The following is an 18124-nucleotide window of genomic DNA, read 5'->3' as shown; positions in this document are numbered from 1 at the left end:
TATCAAAGTATACCATTGGACTATATACTTTATAATGTTGCATATTCTATTATGCGGACTATATCTCAATTTGAAAAAAAAAAAAAGAACCATGTTGTGATAAATAGAGAACCAGTTGCCAGGAGATCAAACATGTTAGTAGGTGGAGAAAAGGGGAGCGAAGATTCAAACTCTTCCACAACGGAGGTCAGAGGGAGTTAGAGGTGCGGCTGGGAGCCATGCATTTTTGTTCTTGCCTTGGAAACTCCCCTATTCGTCCTATTCCAGCCCATTCTTCTACGTTTTGTCAGGCCCATTAACATGTCGGGTTTGTGTAACACTAGTTAATATCCAGTCAGACAATGTTATGAAGAGAAAGAACGTGAGTGTCACATGTCTGGTTAAACACAGTTCCTCAACCTTGAGGCTCTGAATGTCCTTTGGCTTTGAAAAAATAAAAATGGCATTAATACCTACAAGCTTACTGGTGGGCTCTGTGCAAGTAAGCTCTTCCACGTGCGTGTCTTCCCCTGCCCACTGCTCCCCGCCACCCCCCGCGCCCACCCCCGGCTCCCTATTAAGAAAGACTATGACGAATTATGCAGCCAAAACAATTTAGTAGTTTGCTATCCTTCCCCCCAACTATCTCAGTGCTCTACCCCCACTGTCCCCCCCTCTTTCCTGGTAGCTCACCCATGGCCTTATACCCATCGGCTCAGTGCTTCCTCTTACCCAGGCAGCCCTCCTGCTGAGATGAATGCCCCGTGTTTACCTGTAGTGAAAACAAAATACAGGCCACTCCACATTATCCTATTTCCTCCTGTCTTTAGTGCCGCCTTTTCTTCATGGAGCTATTGTGCCTGAGCCAAGGGGAGAATGAGAACTGACCCGACAGGTTACATCTGCTGGACCGACAGCAACTGTTTTTCCACAGACTGCGATACGAACGAACGGTGGACATTGCACTAGAGATCATCTCCATTTCCGTTCAATTCCCTCATTTTACAGATAAAAGGTGTGCTGACTCAGGCTATTGGCTTTTGGATATTCGTGGGCTTATCTTTATGGGAGTAAAACATGACAACCGTTATCCTCAAAGACTGTCTCATAATCAAAGTTGAAGAAATACTGTTCTAGATTTTGTTTTTTAAAAAACTGTATCTTATTTGAAGAGGAAAACTCAAGTATTTTTGCAAAAGCTTTCTGTTGCAGAGCAACGGGACAGCCTAAAGGTAGCTCACAAAATAAGGGAACATTCCTTACGTGTTATTTTTTTTTTCTCCAAATTCTTCTACAGAGGTCCAGACAGATGGGCTACGTTTCCTTTCCATTAACTGAGGAGACAGAGAAGACTTGAGGACTGAAGCTTGTCACCACTGTCCTGAATGTACTGAAATCCTAACGGCTTTAGCTGAAAAAATGTCCAAAGCAGGCAGTGAAAATAAATTTCAAATAGGTCAAACTCCAAACTCTCTATGCTGGAATCCCAAGGCATGGAGGGAAAACTGGCTCCTTGGAGGAAAGCAGTTGAAGAAATAAGTAGAGTGATCTAGACCCTATTCCAGTATGTTTGAAGTACTTGGGGATAGAATAACCCCTTTCCTTTATTCATCTACATAGGTCCATGAGCCATGAGAACATGACTCCCCATGTGAAGCTCCTCAATACAAGACATCTAACGGCATCACGTAAATCCTTTCTCAGGGGTTGGGCGGGGGGAGGGGCGAAGCCTAAAGAATCTGAAATGGTGAGCCTATGTTTTAATTAAAGTTCTGAGAATAGCCTTGAAGAGGAGTTTCTGGCAGTGAGGACCAGCCCAAGAAGCGAGGGCCCTGGAATCAGGCAGACCTAGGTCTGAATTCTGGCTGTCACTTCCTGGTGAAGGGACTTAAGTAACGAACGTCTCCGAGTCTTTTTAGCAGCATTTACCTCATAAGGCAACTTGAGGATCAAAGGAAAGAGCATGTGCAAAGCACCTAGCATAAGGCTGGGCACAGAGTGGGTGCCTAGCAGTGACGATGTGATATTTGCACCAGGCGGTGAGCAGGAAGCCTGGGGATGCCCATAGGTGGCATGGCCAGGAGCTCCAGAAGGATAGGGAAAAGGAGCTCCCTGCTCGAAAGGTCCTATTCCAGTGAGAAGCTGACTCCAAGGGACGACGCCCAAAAGGCCAGTTGTCATTCAGGTCCTACCTAGTGCCAGGGAATGCGGAATTGTATTACTCGCGAAGCTTCTGAAGTGGTTCTGTCACTTACTGACAGTGTGAACCTAGGCAAGTCACCCGATGTCTCTGAGTTTCAACTTCCTCATCCCCAAAATGAGGATACTACTACCTGTATCACAAGAGTTGCTGGAAAAACGAAAATGAAGTGCCGTGTGAGGGGCCACGTCCGGAGCACTTCCCACGTGCCAGGCTCTATTCTAAGAGTTTAAGACACATTGTCTTACTTGCAGCACAAGCGAAAGGTCTTAGCATAGTGCCGGAGCGCAGTAAATACCTAATAGAGGTAGGTATTAAAGAAATGATATGGGGCGGAGGAGCAACTACCATGCTTCCCAGAGAAAGAAGATGCCTTGGTATATACGTGGGAAGAATCAGATGCAGCTGGGAGAAGAAAAGTAATAGTTGGGTATGACTATGGCAAAGCTTTTGAACTACCACACACGGAAAATAATAAAAGTTACCCTAAATCACCCCAAAAGGACAGCCCTGAGTTGTTATCTTCATCCTTAACGTTTATGCCTTTCCGAATCTGAGAAGAAGCTGCCAGGATTTCCAGTACATACCAAAAAGCGATGACAATATCCTGAAGTGTGTCAACTTTTGTGGGCACACAGCTGTCTAAAAGGAAGCAGATGCCGGTTGACTGGGGGAGCGTTAGGGCGTCTCTGTGACTGCGGCTCGAGTTTGCCTTCAGAGGGTGGCCACACCTACCTCAATGATATTCTCAACAATAATTCAAAAGGGGTAAGGCTTAGATTTTCCTTATTCTCCCTTAGAGCTTATGTTCTTGGCACAATACTGATGCGCCACACACGAGCCAGCATGTGAATGTGCTCTATCCCGAGAAGGTACGGCCTTTCTACGTCGTAGAGTCCTTCAGCTTCTAAAATCATGGAGCTCGTACTGTTAGAACCAATGAAGTGAATTTTTTAAAATAAGCCACCAGTCTGGACCTGTGTAGGTGAATGAAGGAGAAGCACTTTAAAGTCAGGAAAAAAAAAAAAACAACTATACTTAACATTTAGGATTATCAACCACTGTTGGTTTTCCATAATATATTTCATTCCTGATTTCATCTGAAAGAAACAGGATTATTACTACCATTCAAAAAGCGGTACCTTATCAATAAACTCTTGGCATGGCTTTGAGGTGGATTTCAGATTCAAAATAGACTTTACCACACCGCTAACGTGTTCACTCAGTGTTTATCAATAACGTAAGAGGCTTCATTCAAAAAACTTACTGAGATATAGTTACCTGAAACCCAGGGGTGAATCAAGGCCTTGTAGGGTCTGAACCTCATCTACTTTGGGAAATCCTGCCTCATCAAAACATGCAAAATTATGCAAACAGGAATTGCCAGGGTCCCTCCCAAGACTTTGGAAGGGGCCTATGTAAGTGAGGAGACCTGAAGTTTAAGCTTCAGTCAGTTCGAGATAAATCCACCTCAGCTGGGGCCCAACAGGTTTACAAACTTATTTAATGCTGGAGAAAATATTGTTTCAACTTATAAACACCCCAGTAATAAGTCACATAGGTAATAACGTGACTGAATTCACGGGATGGCATCTCCCCTGCGCATGCTCTCTTTCTCTCAGAATAAATAAATAAACGTTAAAAATAAAAAAGAAAAGAAAATTTGGCCCCAAACAAGGAGCCCAGCCTCTGATACACACTTACTGTACTGTGATAATTTTTTGGAAGTTAACTGTGAATTCGTTTTAGTAGTACAGCTCTATTCAAACCACATTGAAAGGGCGGGCCTACGCCGGCCCACTCCATCTTGTTCTGTGTCCTTCACCTTGACCACACCTCCTCCCCTTGAGTAACCACCACCCCTCAACTGCCTAACAGGACTCTTCCCCAGGACCCTTCCCCAGCCAATCAGCTGAGGCCACAGCCATTACCTCACCAACTGCCACTAGGCCCCAATAAAACCTTTGCCCTTTTGAAACTGGCTCTCTCTCCCTGGTATCTCACCGCTGCCTCAGTGCAGATAGGGGATTGAGCTCGAGCTAGCTCCAATAAAGGCTCTTTTGCTTTTACATCGGACTCGGCACCCTGGAGGTATTTGGGGATCACGAATTCTGGGCATAACACACATGACATGAGTATTAATTTATTCTCAATACCAGCTAGCTCTGGTTCTTTAATTACCTTTTTCTGTCATGTAAGATTGATGAGGGAGCATGGGGCAAGTTGAGGGCAAAATACAAGTTAGCACATGCCCCCGCCCCAGGTGGGATATGTGTGATTCTGGCTGCTCGAGGACAAAGGAAAGGAAAGGAAACAAATGGTTAACTGATAGAGATCTCAGTGGGGCAAGACAGGAGTTTCCATCAGTTTACAAATATCTTAGTAAATTACAAGAAAAAGGCCATCTTTTTCTCCTTCCAGTATGAAAGATTCTTGGAGACAGTCCCTGTATATTCTTTGTACCCCCAGTACTTAGTACATGGTCGACATAGAGTGCGCGTGGCACGGATTGTTTTTCAATGAATTCATTCATTCTTATCAACGGATTCCACCCTATTTAATTGTCCTGTATTGCCTACATAACTATGAAATTCAGATTCTTAGAAGAGACTCTTGGTGTTATAAGATGCTTAGTAGAGGTGGTGAGTTTTAAGACATTATATTGACACCACTAAAACCTCTTGGTGGAGAAACTCAATGAGCCCGTTCTCTGGCATGCTGGCGAAACAAAAAACTGACCCTCGGTATTCTTTCCCCAAGTTAGGCATCAGCAAATTAATGAGAGGAGAGAGGAGGCCCCTGCTCTTGGGCACCCGCAGGAACTTACTCCAGCTCCAGACACACCGTAAACACTTTCATCTAACGGAAGATAAGCTGTGAAATCGGATTTCTGAACCACAAGACAGTAAGACAGTCTTTTCCAGCGTCTGCTTTAGAGGAGGGTCTTCAACCTTGAGTCTAAAAATCCCCCTCAGGCCACTGAACATGCCCAGTATGATTTGCTTTTTTACAGAGAAATCACAGAATGTTCCGGCTGAAAGGGAATAACACACTTCTTAATTGAAGAGTGGTCAGGAAAGAAAGCACATGGAGGAGAGCAGTGCCCTGCGGCAGGTATTCAGGAGTTCTTTCTGCTTTCCTGATGGCTGAGGAAGCACCCACACCTGTTGCTGCCTGGAGAACTCTGTGCTAAACTTAGTTCTTTGAAGTTCTCTTTTGCATAGGAAACTTGCACATGAGCCGGAATCAAAGTTAAATTCAAAAGTGGATTTCAAGGACCATGCACACCTTGGGGAAGCATCACTGTCACGAATTCCCATGATAATACTGACTTGGGTGTTACTTGCTTGGGGCTTTCATTGCTCACACAAAGCTGGGTACGAGGGAGGGCAGAGAGTGCCATTTAGGAGTTAAGACAAGTCTCTTGGCCTCTTTGTACCTTAGTTTCCTCATTTGAAAAAAAAAATGGATTTTAAGACCTACTTTCCAGAATTCATACTGGGTTTATTAACACACACCTAACCAGTCACTGTATGATATTTTTACATGTAGTTTTTTTTTTTTTTTAACATGTATTCATTTTCTATTTCACTTACAGCTTGTGTAAAAACTGCATTCCATGCCAGGCCTGAAATGTTCCAAAGCTCAGCTCGGTGAGTAAATTGCAACCAAGATTTCTACACACACCAAAAAACAAACAAACAAACAAACAAACAAAAAACAAAAAACAAGACACAAACGAAGAAGAAAAAAAAGATATTCTTTCAGAATATTTATCCTTTGGCAGTGATTCTAATTTATAGATAACGAAACATAACCACAATACTCTCTCCATACACTAAAGAAATCTCACTATTTAAAAAAATAGCCTTTTTAAAAAAATATCTGCATGAAAGATTTATACTTTCATGTTTATACATGTGGTGCATTAGATACAAATCAGTAAATGCTCAATAAATACTTGTGTTAAGTAAGTATTTTTTTCTAGAGAAGTAAGTTTATTTCTCTAGAAAAATGTTTCACAACTTTAGCACTGTTGAGATTTATGGTTGGATAATCTTTGTTATGGGGGGGGGGGGGGTGCTGCCCTGTGAACTGTAGGGTGTGACAGCAGCCCTGGCCTCCACCCACTAGATGCCAGGAGCACATCTACAGTCTGACAATCAAAAATGTCTCTAGACACTACCAAGTGTCACCTGGATGCAAAATCACCCTGGCAGAGAACTGCTGCTCTAGAACGATTCACTCTGATCTCTATAATAACTCTCACACCAAACTTTGCCACAGACAGAAAAGATTTGCTACATAATTTTAGTAGCTTTCGACTAATAAAGTTTCATTCATTCAAAGTGAATAACAAAGAGGTTTACAATTAAGTTTAATAAAAATTCCAAATATAATGAAATTATATTTGTAACTTACATAAACTGCAAAAAAGGTAGTGATTCAAATGTACGTCTTTCAATAGATTGTATTTTATTGCAGGATAAATCTCTAGGAAAAGGAAAAGGAAAATATTGCCTCAATTAGCTCTAAGATATCTAATTAGTAGGATGATAGTATTGAATAAGTAGCTTTTGGCTAAACTCTGAGTATTAGGAATTGTTATTTGAACCTTCCAGAGCCCCTAACCCTGCCCTCACCTTTCTTAAGAGTCTCACCTTTGTGATCTTCATACATAAAACATACAACTATAGATCTTGATAGATCTTGGAAGTAATCTTTCCTGAGAGCAGAAGAATTGATTAAATGACTTTTTGTGGCCTCATCAATTTCTAAATTATGAGCTCAAAGATCTCCACATATAATTTCTAATATTAAAAGGGATATTCTCACATTAGCACACCTTCCTGGTTTAGTTCTATTTCTCGACACCAAGTCAATACCAGAGGAGATAAAAGATACCTTTTCGTTTAACTTGAAAAGAAGTTACTCCTCTAATCAATACCTAACTTTGAACGAACTCAGAATTATATTATCATCTTAATAGAAATTTATTTTTGGTTGTACATTGCCTAAACAGTCTATGAATTTATCAACTGCTTCAGTTGCAAGTGGGGCCAACAAAAAAACAACATGGTACTGGATTTTTTTTTGGAAACACCCATTCTTGATTATAGTTGACCCTCTTATTTGCATTGATTTCAGCTGAGTCCCTCACTTTCCACCTACATGGGTACCACCATCTTCTGACTGGCATTTTCATCTCTGGTCTCTCCCATTCTAATCTATACTGCACACAGTCACCAGATTAATTCTCCAGGAGTGGTTCTCAAATATCAGAGTCACTTGGGAACTTACTCAAGATGCAAATTCTCAGCTCTACTCTGGACTGAGTGAATCAGGAACTGTGGAGGTGGAACCTGTGTTCTGACAAGGCCTCCAAGTGACCCTGGTGCAGTCTAAAGTTTGTCCTAGAGCACTGCTGTGATAACACGGTAGCTTGGCATATTATCCAAGGCCTTCAAAATCCTAAATCTGGCTCTAGTTTCCTACTCTACAGATACCAAAGAAATTTCTCCTGCATTTTGCCTTTCACTCACTCTATTTTGCAAGCATATTCTTCCCAAGATGTCTATCCGATGATACGTCATAGCCATTCAAGGTTCTGTTCAAACAGCATTTCTCTAGTAACTTCCCTGATCCAACTTGAAGTCTTCCCCCCTCTTCTATGTTCCAAAAACAACTTATACTTCTCATGGCCCAAATCCATTTCTTCCCCTCCCCCTCTCCTCCTCCTCCTTCTTCTCCTTCTTTGAATTTTTTAAAGTAGACTCCACGCCCAACCTGGGGCTTGAACTCACGACCCTGAGATCAAGAGTCGCATGCTCTACTGACTCAGCCGGTCAGGTGCCCCAATTTCTTCTCAATATAGTTATTCTGGCATTCCATTTCCTCTGGGCATAAACTCCATGAAAGTATGGACTAGTCTTGCTCATCTGCGTTGTCTACTGTGTTTAAAACTGATGCATGGACAAAGAACAAACTCAAATATTTATAAAATAAATTAACAGCTGGGTAGTGAGTAGAAGGAGCAAAATGACTGAAAAGAAATGTGGTTTTATGACTTTGTGGCTCCCTCTTCTGCACTCTGTCAGTGCCTCATCATCCACTTAGTGCTTATGCGTTATGGTTGAAGCTTCTGTTGATTTTCCCTGTGAAATCATGAGTTCCTACAAGGGTGGGAAGCCTGTCTTAACCATCTGCGTGCCTATGGTACTGGGCATAGGGCCTGTCCCATTCTTTTTTAGGTTTTGATTCACATTTTTTTTTGAATGAATGAATGAGAACACTTCACCTAACATGAAATAATTGGCTTACAAAGTACCTCATAGTAGAAGTAATGAAAGGCCCAATCCATTGCGCAGTTTGTCTCTTTTGTTTTTCTCCAAACTGTGTTTGTAACGTTTGGAACCCAGATGGCAGAGGTAGCCAAGAAGACCAATACAAAGTGGTTGTCCCCTAAGACTTGGAAGGTTTGATAATTTGAAGGACGATTTTTAGTGTCATACGAGATTCTTTTTACTCACTACCCTTAAGCCTTCCACATTTGCAAGAAGAATCTATTTTCTAAAGCACATCATTAATAAGGATTAATGAGGGGCGCCTGGATGGCTTAGTCGATTGAGCATCTGATTTCGTTCGGTTCAGGTCGTGATCTCACTGCTCATGAATTTGAGCCCCGCATCGGGTTCTGGGCCAACAGCTCAGAGACTGAAGCCCACTTCGGATTCTGTGTCTCCCTCTCTCTCTGTGCCTACCCTGCTCATACTCTGTCTCTCTCTCTCTCTCTCTAAAATAAATAAACATTAAAAAAATTTTTTTAAAAAAGATTAATGGAATACACAGCTTTGGATGGCATGGGCAAAGAATAAACACTGAACCTCCATAGCAAAGAACATTAGTATCTCTGTATGTCTAATGTACAGAGCTATATGAAAACATTTCTTCCTTGACAATGAGGCTGGAGAGATGTTTATTCTGTAACTAGTGAAGTTAGAGGCATTTCTGATGTTTGTTTAGTGTAAACATTTCTAACTATACCACTTAACCATCATTATATTTTTAAAGATTTCATTTTTTTTAAGTAATCTCTATACCTAACATGGGGCTCTAACCTACAACCTCGAGATCAAGAGTTGCAGACTCTAATGACTGAGACAGCCACGTGCCCCTTAGCCATCATTTTTTTTTTTTTTTAATTTTTTTTTTTCAACGTTTATTTATTTTTGGGACAGAGAGAGACAGAGCATGAACAGGGGAGGGGCAGAGAGAGAGGGAGACACAGAATCGGAAACTGGCTCCAGGCTCTGAGCCATCAGCCCAGAGCCTGACGCGGGGCTCGAACTCCCGGACTGCGAGATCGTGACCTGGCTGAAGTCGGACGCTTAACCGACTGCGCCACCCAGGCGCCCCAGCCATCATTTTTTTAATGTTTGTTTATTTTTGAGAGAGACAGAGACAGAGCATGAGAGGGGGGAATGGCAGAGAGAGAGGGAGACAGAATCTGAAACAGGCTCCGGGCTCTGAGCTGTCAGCACAGAGCCCGACACGGGGCTCGAACCCACAAACTGTGAGATCACGACCTGAGTCAAAGTCAGACGCCCAACCAACTGAGCCACCCAGGAGCCCCAACCTCTTAACCATCATTTTAAACATCTATTTTTATGGTGGCCTAAGAATTTCCACACCGATCACAGGAATCTGCTCCTGAAGCCAAGAGCACACTGTATGTTAGCTAACTTAACAATAAATTACATAAAAAATAATAATAAAAAAATAAACTAATAAAATTTCCCACACTGAAATCCTTAATCTGTTCTCTTGATAATTTAATATGTACTTGGTAATACTGCTTACATAATTCACCTGCTTAGTTAAATATTTAATATTTAAATATTTAATTTAGATTAAATTATTTAAAAATTCTGGGTTAATGGCATTCAAATTAACGTAAGTGTTCTATATTCTCTTGTCTTGTAGGTGACAATTTGAGGTTAACTTCAATTCCTCTCATGTTACTAAGCCAACTTTTTCAAACCTTTTCTGTGAAGGCCAGACAGTAAATATTTTAGGCTTTGCAGGCCATATACGGTCTCTGTCACATATTCTCTGTTTCTTTCTCTTCTTTTCTCTTTTACAGCCCTTTAAGAACATGAAAATCATTCTGAACTCATAGGTTGTATCAAGACAGACCATACACAGGATTTGATCCATGGGCCAGAAGTAATAAATATAAATAAAGGCAGATGGTATATGAACACTTACATAACAAGGTTCATATGGGTGTCCATAATTGCTCAGACCTCATTACCCCCTTTCCTCTACAACTGAAGGGCTTTTTCCTATATCTTGTCTATAAAATTAAGAAGTTGAAAATGCATAGGAGGTATTTAATGCTAGAGATGGGCTGGGTCCCCACAGACTTACAGAGTTATAGAATTTAATAGAGAGAATTATAGAATTCTACTGTTAGAAGAAATTGCTGCAATTATCTAATTTGAACCCTGTATTTTTTAATAAATAATATAACTAAAAACTCATAATAAATGATGAACTGATTAACTTACAAATACTGGAGGGATAGCAGGCCTTCAAATGTGTCTTTATGTAATTCGGTCAGATAATTTTCACTGAGAATTCTGCAAAATGAAAAGGTCATTTCTGGGTCAAAATGCAAAATAGCTACAACTATTTGCTACACAGGACCGCTAGATGTGAGAGAAACCTGGGTAATGGTGCCACCAAATACACTAATTCTTATTTAATGTAGGGATGGCAATCTCTGCTGTTTGATTCAAATCTTTTCTTCTCACATACTCCTTTGTCTCTCTCTCTCTCTCTCTCTCTCTCTCTCACACACACACACACACACACACACACACACACACACACCCCTATCCACTCTTCACACCAAAATGTGCATTTAATGCCTACTCTCTGGATCACAAAATCTCTGTTAGAACCCAGCCCTGAGTGGCAAAAACATGGACAGAACTGCCACTTCCTCCTCTCTTTTCCCAAATGTTATTGTGGAAGCCCTATTTATAACCATATCAGTGTTACAAGTGAAGCCATCTAATTTTTTTCCCCAACTAAAAAATATCTGTGAGAACTAAAGATGTGCATAAAATGCACATAACATAAATGCTCAGTTTAATAAGTATAAATACCCGTGTAACACTATTTGTTCATTCTACTGTTGGTGGATACTAGATTTTTCTAATTTTTAGTTATTATAAACAGTGCTGCTTTGAACATTTTTCTGTTTATATCCTAGTACACATTTGCCTAAGGTTCTCCAGGATTTAACAGGGGTACAAAATTGCCTTCCTGAGAGGTTGTGCTATTTCAAGCTGGCAGATTGAAACATGCCAAGTCTCTACCAAACTCCAAACTGCACCAAAGTCCCTAAGAATGATTAGAAAAGATACAATTAGAAATTCCACAACCTTAGCTCAAAGCCAAGGGAGTAGCTCCACAAACACTCCCCACCAGAAATGCCTTGGAGCCACCTACAGGGTGATTAGCTGGGATACTGCAGTAGGACCAAGGACAGCACATCAACCCCACATCCTTCCTCCTTGGATCTGGCAGCAAAGGGTGTTTTCTTCCAGGCAGGAGCCATTGGTGTTAGAAGGGGGCAGGGTCCCAGAACCCTGGAGGAAGGGTATACACTCTGACTAGCCATTAGAAGTCACCTCCCACCTCTTCTTTAACTCTCAGGGGGACCTGTCACCAATAACAAGGCCCGTGGTTCATTTCACCTCTTCCTTAGGACCAGAAAACAGAAGCAAGTCAAATCTCAACTACAAAGATAAATTGCACTCAGGAATGACCAAATGGAGTGAGAAAGCCAATTCTATTCAGGACAGAAAATAAAAAACAAATATAACAGCTTATAGTCAATGACACAGTTAACAGAGAAAACACAAAAGGATTTGAGAATACCAACATTAATGGGGCACCTGCGTGGCTCAGTCGGTTAAGCATCCGACTTCGGCTCAGGTTGCAGTCCATGGGTTCAAGCCCTGCACTGGGGCTCTGTGCTGAAGCTCAGAGCCTGGAGCCTGCTTCAGATTCTGTGTCTCCCTCTCTCTCTGCCCCTCCCCAACTTGCACTCTGTCTCTCACTCTCTCTCTCTCTCTCTCTCTCTCTCTCTCTCTCTCAAAAATAAACACTATAAAAAATTTAGAATAGCATCATTAATACATCCTCAGACAGAGGTAAACAGTACATCTAATAAAAAGAACCAACTCAAGATTATATGAATGAAAAGCATTATCATTAGTAAAAAAACTCAGTCTATGAGCAGCAGAAATGGTTGTTGAATAAATTAGAAAACTTGAGAGATCTGGCCACTGATTTCTTACCAATACTTGAGATGATATGTATTTATTATATTTACATATTTGTTTTTATACTATATATTTGTAAACCCCTTGACAAGTGGGATATTTGGTCAGTTTTGTTCTTGAGCTTATATCCCTGGCATGTAAAACAGTTCCTGGGACATAGGAGATGCTCCATAAATATTTGTTGAATGAATTCAGAAAGTGACAGGTATCAATTTGCAAATATACTGCTTTTAATTAAAACAAATCATTCATTTATCATCATTTATGAGAATAAGTACAACTTCACAGGAAAACAAATGTCTTTCTCCACCTCCACCCCAATTTGTGACTCAATCTTTTGAGACAAGAACCTTTTGAGAATTTCATAAAAGCTATGGAATGGACCCTTTCCCTAGAAAACTGCACTTTCTTGAATACGTGCAAAGGTGTGCATGCGATTTCAATTTGCAGACCATCCCTTTAGGGCTCAGGTCCGTGAATAGAATGGACTGAATTTGTGGGTGCCAAACTTGGATGGAAAATGAAATCACATCTCTATTTTCACAAACCTCTAACTAGAATTAGCATTTCCTTCCATTATGAATGTAGGCAACAAACCACAGATTAGTATAGTTAATTTGGTCCCCAGCAGAAATCAGATATTTTCATATCACATATTTGGCGTGGATATCTCAAACTATCATTTATTCTCATCAGTACTTTGAAGTTATAATAGTTAGTAGGCCTACCATTATATTTTGTTATTTAATATTCTAACAGAAGCAGATTTATTGCTATATCACTAATCTTTTTAAAAAATTTTTGAAAACTCTATTTCCACATAATTTCCTTTTCCTATATATTTTAACTTATTATACATTTGAAAACATTATCCCAAGAACATAAGCTTCTGCAGATCATCAATAGATATATAGAAGGGTGCCTGGGTGGCTCAGTCTGTTAAGTGTCCGACTTCAGCTCAGGTCACGATCTCACGGTTCGTGGGTTCGAGCCCCACATTGGGCTCTCTGCTGACAGATCAGAGCCTGGAGCCTGCTTCCAATTCTGTGTCTCCCTCTCTTTCTGCCCCTCCCCTGTTCATGCTCTGTCTCTCAGCAGTAAATAAATGTTAAAAAAAAAATTAAAAAAAATTGATATATAGAAAAAAAGGTTAAAAATCCTGCCCCAGGGGACTATTGACCCATACTTAAAAACTTCTGTCTTACAAGGCATAACCCTCAAGCTGAATTAGAAATCATCAAATCTTGGGGCACCTGGGTGGCTCAGTTGGTTAAGTGTCTGACTTCGGCTCAAGTCATGATTTCACAGTTTGTGGGGTCGAGCCCCACATCAGGCTCTGTGCTGACAGCTCGGAGCCTAGAGCCTGCTTTGGACTCTGTGTCTCCCTCTCTCTCTTTCTCTCTCTCTCAAAAATAAATAAACATTTAAAAATTTTTTAAGAATCATCAAATCTTACCAGATTCATGTTCTAGTATATAAACTACCAAATACATGCTTTTCAAAAAATATTTTTTTAATTTGTTTATTTTTTAATAGGTAATATATCTTTGCATGGCTCAGAATTCCAAAGGTATATAATACACAATTCAAAGTTTTTCTCCTACCCCTGTCCCCCAGCCTACCCACTCTCTCCACTCTCTCTTGTTTCTTGTGCCAAATTACTTTCATTTTTCTTACAAGTTTGGGAAATAAGATCTCCAAGTTAGATACTATCATGAGAAAATATAAACTATATATAGTATTTAAGAAATTCATAAAATTCATAAGAAAACAACTACCTTATTCTACCATTTGTCTCTTACCAGTAAGGTTATCAGACTAAGGGGCAGGGGGGAATCTACTTCAGGGGGATCATAATCCCTACATTTAGATTACTATGACTGTTATGTCTTTTATTATTAATTCAGAAGTCATTTATGACTTATCTACCCAAGTTGAACTAATGATATGACACACAATCTGTCATGAAAAATGCCAATTACTTCGAGTATAATATTGTTTCCAAAATTACTTGTGTCTACACTGACTTTTTCTACAAATCAATTTAAAAAAAAGATAACAAAAAAATCGGCAAAGGACAGAAAATTCAGACAAGAAACACAAATGCCCAGGAAACATACAGAGATACTTAAATGTATAAGTAATCAGAAAAATTCAAATTCAGAAGGGACCCATTTTATTCACCCACCAGATCAGCCAAGAAATGGAGAATATCCAAGAGTGGGAGGGTAGGAGGAAATGAATGCTGTCATGGTGTATGGATTGGTGTGTAAATTGGCACAACTTTTTTGAGGGCAATTAAAATTGTATATATATCGGCATCGTCTTCATCCCAACAATTCCATTTCCAGGGATCTATTCTACAGAAATACCCACCCACGTACACAAAGATGCATGTATGAGGTGGTCCATGCAGCAATGCATGTAATAAGAAAACTGGACACAGCCTAAACATCCATCAAGAGGGGAATTATTAAATCGTAATACACTCATACTATGGAATAGTATGCAGCAGCTTGCATGGATGGGGTAACCCTCTATGTACTGGAAGAAAAAAAGTCTAAGACATACCACAAAGCAAAAGAATCGAGTTGTAGGATGTTACAATTTATGTAAAAAAAAGATAAGAAAATCACACAACAAACCTACTTTGCTGTAAATATGTATAGAGGCAAATGCATGGAAAAAGGTCTGGAAGGATATATACTAAATCCAGAGTAGTGGCTATCCCAGCAGTGGGGGGATTAGAAGATAAGGCAGGTGTTCACTATATCTGTTATTTCATCAAAAAAAAATTTTTTAATGTTTATTTATTTTTGAGACAGAGAGAGAGAGGGAATGAATGAGCAGGAGAGGGGCAGAGAGAGAGGGAGACAGAATCCGAAGCAGGCTCCAGGCTCTGAGCTGTCAACACAGAGCCCAACGTGGGGCTTGAACCCACAAACCGTTGAGATTATGACCTGAGCCGAAGTTGGACACTTAACCGAATAAGCCCCCCAGGCCCCCCTGTTATTTCATTTTTATATATTGAGACTATAATCATGTATTCCTTGTATAATGGAAAATAAGTTGAAATTGATTCTAACTTTAAAGGGAACCTGCCAAATTTAATTTTTAAAATAAACACAGATGGGGCGCCTGGGTGGCTCAGTCGGTTAAGCGGCCGACTTCAGCTCAGGTCATGATCTCGCGGTCCGTGACTTTGAGCCCTGCGTCGGGCTCTGTGCTGACAGCTCAGAGCCTGGAGCCTGTTTCAGATTCTGTGTCTCCCTCTCTCTGACCCTCCCCCGTTCATGCTCTGTCTCTCTCTGTTTCAAAAATAAATAAACGTTAAAAAAAAAAATTAACACAGAATTGCAATCGGTAGAGGTTGAGTTGGGACATGGAAGGGGAAACACCTTTCCTCAGAGCTACTGACTTCAAAGTTCTGGACCAAGAAGGACCTTAGAATGCAGTTAGTTTTTTGTTTTTTTTTTTTTTTTGTATTCGTATTTGGAGAGAATATACTCACAGTTTCTCAGCCCAACGGTATCCCTTCCATACATTTTCATCAATGTAAGAAATAGAGTTTCCTTGGAAATTTCTGTGAAGAAACACAGTTCAGATCCTTGAATAGGTAGGAAAGGAATGAACGGAATAAATAAGAGAATCACTGGCAACCTTGTGGGGAATATTCCAATGCAGTAAATGCCAACTTTCTACTTTCTGCAGCTATCAGCATCCCAGGTGGTGCAATTAATAAAGAGCTAGCGTGGGGCCACTGGCACAAACAAGGCAGCTCCTTAGAACCTGAACTTCCTATTTGTTCCATTCCTTGGGTAGATAACGCCTGTTAATTACTCTGGAGGTAAGTATTTTTTTCCCCCAAATCACTTATGTGTCTAAAATGGTTCCTTCCACAAATCAATGAGAAAATAATAATTCAACGAAAAAAATGGTAAAAAATGTACATTATCAGCAAACAAATGTAAAGAAGCCCTCTACTGAAACCTCTCTAGGTGTTAGAAGGATAAGGGAAGTTAGAAATTAGAAGAACTAACATGGAAAGATTTCTTAGACATATTGCATAGGGAAAAGCAACAAATCACTGGGCAAGGAATTAAAAAGTATCCCCTCATTAGGAAATTAGGAAAAAATGCAAAGGAAAGAGATGGGAAGGAAGGACACACACCAAAAAGGTGACAGGAGTTACCTTATGAGTGGTAGGGAGGGTGGGGTGGGATTTTCACGTTTTATCCTCTATACCTGTGACATTGAAAACAAAAAAAAGTATCCATGATAATTCATGTATCCATGAATTACACATGTTTAAAAGAAGCTATTAAATGCCTGAGGTTCAGTTTCAACCGCTAACTCTGCGTATGACTTTGAATCTTTACCTTTAGTTTTGTCCTCTTCCCTCAGCAACAGCTTACCTGGTCAGTTTATATACACATTTTTTTCAGGGGAGTCGGGAATAAATTCAAAACAGATACCCATCTGGTGGACATGTGCCTGGTGGACATTTCCAGTCAACCTGAAGCCTTCTGGTTGCTCTACGTTCCCTGGTAAAAGATGCCTCAACTTCCATCATTCTCCTTATCTGGGACAGAAGTTTCAGAGTAATATCTGAGTTTTCTCTTTCCCGTGCACACCCCACCCGCGACTGTCATCAGTTAGTCTATCTTGTCACTTCCTCCTTTGCAGTGCTCTCAAGGCTTTTCTTTCGACTCTTTTCAGCCACTCTGATTCGGCCCCTTGTTACTTGACTCCCAGGTTTTGTTAGAACATTCTATCTGGTCTCGCTGGATCAAGCTCTCCTCTCCAGATCGCCCTACGTGGGGAACTGAAAATAATCCTCTTGTTTCAATGGTCTGTATCTCATGCTTGAAAACTTTCAGTGGCTCTCTATAACTCAGAATGTAACGTTCAAACCTCTCTAGCTGATAGTCAAGGTTTCTCGTAATTGGATCTTTAACTGCTAAACCTAATTCTTGATTCCTGATCACTCCTGCAGCCATGCCTTTGCCTAGGCTTATGCCCATTTTTTCTCTATTTAACACATCAGAGCCACTCTTTAAGTCTCAGCTAAAGTGTTAGCTTATCCATGCAGCTCTCCCTGACCTCCATACTCCACTGATTACAGAGTCTGCTGAATTCCAACACCCATGGTACCTCTTTTAGTACTTAATTACATGCCCCCTCCCTTTTTATGACCACTTCCTTTCTTCCCACCTGTCATTTCATGTTCTGAAGACGACTGCATCCTAGTGTGGCGCCCATAGTACTTACTCTTGGGTTGGGCCCAAACTGAGTACTGTATGTGGAAGGCCGGGGGTCAAAGATGAGGTCTGGGGAATCAAAATAATAACAGCTAACACTCATATTTTGCCAGGCACTGATCCAAGTGCTTCATATGTATTACCTCATCTAGATCTCACAATAATCCCATGAGGTGGTAACTATCATAATTTCCATTTCACAGAAAAGGAAACTGAGTCACAAAGCTAATAGATGACAGACCTCGGCCCAAACGCAGGCCATCTAGTTCCAGAATCTCTACTCTTCACTACTCTGTTGTATCCTATTATAGAGGATGGAGCAAAAA

General features: G+C 40.6%; 1 protein-coding gene across 22 annotated transcripts in view; it reads right to left on the bottom strand.

The window, feature by feature from the left end:
- Nucleotides 1–18124, bottom strand: part of LOC125158394 (RAD52 motif-containing protein 1-like) — a 58930-nt gene that overhangs the window by 24819 nt on the left and 15987 nt on the right. For 4 of the 22 annotated variants that reach the window (XM_047845337.1, XM_047845340.1, XM_047845344.1 and 1 more), the window contains 4 exons: nt 16049–16120; nt 10750–10821; nt 6602–6673; nt 5776–5856 (listed from right to left, as the gene is read on the bottom strand). In XM_047845337.1, coding sequence (XP_047701293.1) covers nt 5776–5856; nt 6602–6673; nt 10750–10821; nt 16049–16120 — 297 coding nt within the window. Of the gene's footprint in view, nt 1–672; nt 752–867; nt 1040–1242; nt 1391–1411; nt 3157–3883; nt 4029–5775; nt 5857–6601; nt 6674–10749; nt 10822–16048; nt 16121–16736; nt 16783–18124 lie in introns of those variants that run through there. The other 18 variants (XR_007149379.1, XR_007149383.1, XM_047845341.1 and 15 more) reach the window with 10 other exon arrangements.

This window comes from Prionailurus viverrinus, unplaced genomic scaffold (assembly GCF_022837055.1).
Source record: "Prionailurus viverrinus isolate Anna unplaced genomic scaffold, UM_Priviv_1.0 scaffold_35, whole genome shotgun sequence".
Lineage (NCBI taxonomy): Eukaryota > Metazoa > Chordata > Mammalia > Carnivora > Felidae > Prionailurus > Prionailurus viverrinus.
The sequence above is the reverse complement of the archived record's forward strand: the minus strand, read 5'-3'. Positions and strand labels throughout refer to the sequence as shown.